The sequence below is a fragment of the Gossypium arboreum genome, chromosome 7 (assembly GCF_025698485.1).
Source record: "Gossypium arboreum isolate Shixiya-1 chromosome 7, ASM2569848v2, whole genome shotgun sequence".
Classification (NCBI taxonomy): domain Eukaryota; kingdom Viridiplantae; phylum Streptophyta; class Magnoliopsida; order Malvales; family Malvaceae; genus Gossypium; species Gossypium arboreum.
The window spans coordinates 30,812,290-30,817,177 of record NC_069076.1 but is presented as its reverse complement, the minus strand read 5'-3'; the positions used below and the strand labels follow the sequence as shown (position 1 = coordinate 30,817,177).

Sequence of the window (4,888 nt, the reverse complement as noted above, 5' to 3'; positions counted from 1 at the left end):
ATCTTCTTATGTTTCAAATCTGCACAAGACTTTTGTCTATCTAAAGCCTCTTTTAGCAGATCCCGAATCAACCTGACCTTGTCTTCAGTATCAAAAATCAACTTAGGGCCCAAAATACGTCGTTCACCCAACTCTATCCAATAAGAGGGAGTACAACACCTACGACCATATAATACCTCATAAGGTGCCATTTGTATGCTAGACTGGTAGCTGTTGTTATATGCAAATTCTACCAATGTTAAGAAATCCTTCTAACTGCCCCAGAAATCGATCACACAACTTTTTAACATGTCCTCCAGTATCTGAATCACCCTCTCTGACTAACCATTTGTCTGAGGATGGAACGCAGTACTGAAGTCCAAGCTCGTACCCAGTGCTTGATGTAGCTTTTTCCAGAACCGAGACTTAAAGCGTGGATCTCTATCGGATATAATAGAAATTGGTGCTCCATTCAGTCTCACAACTTCGGATACATACAGCTTAGCCAGCTTATGTAATGAGTAATCAGTATAGACAGGTACGAAATGGGCAGATTTCATTAATCGATCTACGATAACTGATACTGAAACCTTCTTAGTAGGTGTTAAGGGCAGCCAACTAACAATGTCCATAGTTACTCTCTCTCACTTCCACAACAGAATCTTAACTGGCTGAAGTAACCCCGAAGGCGACTGATGCTCTGCCTTAACCTGCTGATAAGTCAGGCACTTACTCACAAAATTAGTAACTTCCCGCTTAAGTCCTGGCAACCAATAAAACTCCCAAAGGTATCGGTACATCTTATTTCTGCCAGGATGCATGGCATAAGGACTAATATGTGCCTCTTGTAGTATAGATCATCTCAAATCAGTATCCCTTGGCACATAGACTCTCTCACAGAAACAAAGTACCTTTTAGCTATTTAGCCCAAAATCTGATGTTTCCCCATTCTCAACCTGTCGAAAACGAGAACCTAGTGACTCATCCTCTACCTGCTTACTTTAACCTACTCAACCTATCTCGGTTTAACCTGAAGTTCAACCAGCAAACTACATCATCAAATAAGCTGAGACGAGCAAACATCACCCTCAAATCAGTAACAGCCCTACGGCTCAGTGCATCGACTACCACATTAGCCTTTCCAGGATGGTATTCAATCAAACAGTTGTAATCCTTAAGCAACTTGACCTATCTACGCTGTCTAAGGTTTAACTCCTTCTGAGTGAGGAGATACTTGAGGCTCTTGTGATCCATGTAAATAATACAATTCTCACCATACAGATAATGCCTCTAAATCTTCAATGCGAATACCACTGCTACCAACTCCAAGTTATGCACCAGGTAGTTTGTTTCATGCGCCTTAAGCTGACGAGACGCATAGGCCACTACCTTACCCTCTTGTATCAACATGCACCCCAAACAAACATGTGATGCATATCTATAAACCATGAATTCCTTTCCAGACTCTAGTTGTATCAAGACAGGGGCCTCAGTCAAAACTTTCTTAAGCTTCTCAAAACTTTCCTACTGCTTATTAGTCCAGTTAAATGATACCCCTTTACGCAACAACTTAGTCAGAGGAGTAGCAATTAACGAAAACCCCTCAACAAACCGTCTATAATACCCTGCCAAACCCAAAAAACTTCGAATCTCTAACACTGACTTAGGTTGCTTCCAATCTAGAACCGCTTCAATTTTTCGAGGATCAACCAAAGTTACCTCATGTAGCCAGAAATCACACTTGTTGAATTTAGCATACAATTGCTTTTCCCTCAAAATCTGCAGAACAACCCGAAGATGTGCATCATGATCCTCCTTAGTCCTCGAATATACCAGAATATCATCTATAAACACTACTATGAATCGATCCAAATAGGGCTGAAACACTCGGTTCATCAAATCAATAAAGGCAGCTAGTGCATTTGTCAGCCCAAACGGCATTACTAGAAACTCGTAATGACCGTAGCGAGTTCTAAATGTTGTCTTGTATACATTAGTGTCCTTAACCTTCGTTTGGTGGTACCTTGATCAGAGATCTATCTTAGAGAAAACTGAAGCTCCTCGAAACTGTTCAAATAGATCGTCAATCCTTGGTAGGATTACTTATTTTTGATAGTCAATTTGTGCAGTTTCCGGTAATCGATGCACATACACATGGTTCCATCCTTCTTCTTCACGAACATCACCAATGCTCCTCACAGAGGCACACTTGGGCGGATGAACCCTCGATCCAATAACTCCTGAATTTGAGCCTTAAGCTCTACGAGCTCCTTCGGTGCCATTCTATAAGAGGCAATAGACACCAGAGCTGTACCAGGTAAAAGCTCTATCTCGAATTCAACTTCACGGTTAGGAGGTAACCCCGGTAGGTCATCTGGAAGAACATCCAAAAAATTCTTAACTTTCTGATATCCTTAACAGACAACACCTCAGAACCAGTAGCACTGACATAAGCTAAATATACCTCGCAAACCTTACGAAAAAACTTCTCCGCTCTAAGTGCGGAAATCACATTTGAGAGATAATTCCGATGCTCCCAAATCATAACCACTTCGTCACCTCCGATAGTTTTCAGGACTACCCGTTTAGCAGTACAATCCAAATTCACCTGATGCTTAACCAACCAGTCCATGCCCAATATTACGTCGAATTCCCCAAAAGGAAGTTCCATCAGGTAGGCTAAAAAGATCCTTCCTTGAACCTCCAAGGGTACATCCTTAAACAATTTGTTCACTCTTACTGACTACCCCAATAGACTAAAAACAATAATCTCACTCGTAGTGTTTTCACACATCACACCCAAAAGTCTCAGACACAGTGCATGCTATATAAAAGTGCGTGGAACCAACATCGATCAATGCAATGTAAGGTACTTGATGAATAAAAAACGTACCCGTAATAACATTTGGGGTGTCTCCGTCCTCTTGGCAACGTGCAGCATAAACCAGTGCTGGCTGCCTCGCCTCAGCATGACTAGCACCCCTGCCCGATGCTCCACGACTACAGCTCATACCATTTCCACCTCTAGCCTGACCACGACCCTTCAACGGCTGTTGAAAACCTCTCTGTGGCTGAACAGTCCCCTACCCATAACTTGCATCTAATCAAGCCTCTGTGGACAATCCCTAATACGGTGCTCCATAGATTCGCACCTAAAACACGCCCCCAACTCATCCTGATGGCGCTTCCTACAAATTGTACAAGGCTGTGACCCAAAAGTAGCAACACGGGCCCCAACTCTAGCTGGCCCATCAACCCTGGCCTTTTCCTTAGGCCCTATAGCTGAACCTGAGGGCTTCCAAACCCTCTTGTTTCTCCCCTTATCCTTCTCATGATTCTGGCACTCAGCGTGCTTCACATCCTCTGCAAGCTTTACCTTTTATACTAATACTGCAAAATCTCACTCCCTCTGTGGAGCTATTAAAACTCACAGATTATCTTTGAGGCCATCCTCAAAACGTACACAGCGCTCATACTCAATGGCCACCATGCCTCGCGCATAGCGGCTTAATCGAAAAATTTTCGCCTCATACTCAGCCACGGACTTTTCCCCCTGGTCAGATCTAGAAACTCCCTTTTGTGGGTATCCACATAGCTAGTGCCCACATACTTCCCTTGGAATGCATTATTGAAAAAGTCCCAAGTTAATCGATCAGGCTGAGTACCATATTTCACAATAAGCCACCACTGATAGGCTTCATCTCTCAACAATGACACTGCACCTTTTAGTTTCTACTCTGGAGTGCAATCAGGGTCATCCATGATCCTCTCTTTGGCCTCTATCCAATATTCAGCCACATTAGGGGCAACTCCAGCGATACCCCTAAAGATCTCAACCCTATTATACCTGAGTCGTTCTGTCACTGACCTACAGCCCACAGTACCAGTATTGGGCCCAGCGACCCTTTCCAAAATCCATAGCATAGCTTGGGATAGTGTGTCATCCCCAGCCGCCCGATCGTGTGACCCAATCTCGATCATAGGTGAATTCGGAGCCTCTTTTGCCTCAACATTAGGCATATGGCCCGAAGCTGAAGATCCAGCCCGAGCACCTGCACGGCCTCTGCCACGGCCTCTAGTACCCCTTCTAGGAGTACCTCTAGTACTAATAGTCGATATACATATCATATGTATTAACAGTTTTATCTATCAGTTTTACAGTTCCAGTGTTTATTAGTGGATGTTTTATGAAAAATAGCATCAATAATTCAGAGTTATTCGTTTTCGCATAACGTAGTCTTACTACAGTTTTAGGTTTCCCCTAATAAGGGTTTTAGTACAGTCTATCATCTACAATAATCTCTTTTTAGTTAAATCAAACAGTAGTTTTAAAGAACTTACAGAATCGGCCCCGCAGACTCGATAGACCACAAATTCAATAGTATTACTTTCAAAAATAATTTGAAATAGTCCCTTTTGAAAATTTTACGTTTTTAGAAAAAACCCAAATCCACAGCTGAGTTTTGTAACCTGGCTCTGATACCACTAAATGTAACACTCCAAATCCGGCCTAGACATTAAAGTCGCATCTATGATGTCGCATTGAGGTGGGTTTTGGTAAAGTGCAGATTTAGTAGAAAAGCTCGTGTGCGTAAATAACCTTGTTTGTGATTCTTTTGTAAAACCAACTTATTTAGTTCATTTGCTAAAATACAAGTTAGTTTAGTAAAACATGTCTCGTACTAGGTTTTTATATTACTTATAAACATTGTCATTGCAGAAGCTTTTTAAATCAGGTTATGTAGCTTGATAGTTGAAAACATTTTACTCTGGTTTTTGAAAACCCGCATCCTACGGCTAACAAATACAAATAAAATCCCCAAATAATAATAAAACATAAAACGACCTTATTACATGAAATACCCCAAATAAAGATACTCTTACTAAAAATTCATAATAAAATTATAAA

The 4,888-nt window shown here is 41.7% G+C and overlaps 1 protein-coding gene across 1 annotated transcript; it reads right to left on the bottom strand.

The window, feature by feature from the left end:
• Positions 1–623: 623 nt before the first annotated feature.
• On the bottom strand, positions 624–4,107 carry LOC128295409 (uncharacterized). The gene is made up of 8 exons (XM_053030970.1): positions 3,827–4,107; positions 3,443–3,542; positions 3,218–3,355; positions 2,873–3,062; positions 2,444–2,673; positions 2,283–2,384; positions 1,699–1,758; positions 624–689 (listed from the first exon to the last, which is right to left on the bottom strand). Exons 1-8 carry the CDS (start codon positions 4,105–4,107, stop codon positions 624–626), a joined length of 1,167 nt encoding a protein of 388 aa, XP_052886930.1.
• Positions 4,108–4,888: the final 781 nt, after the last annotated feature.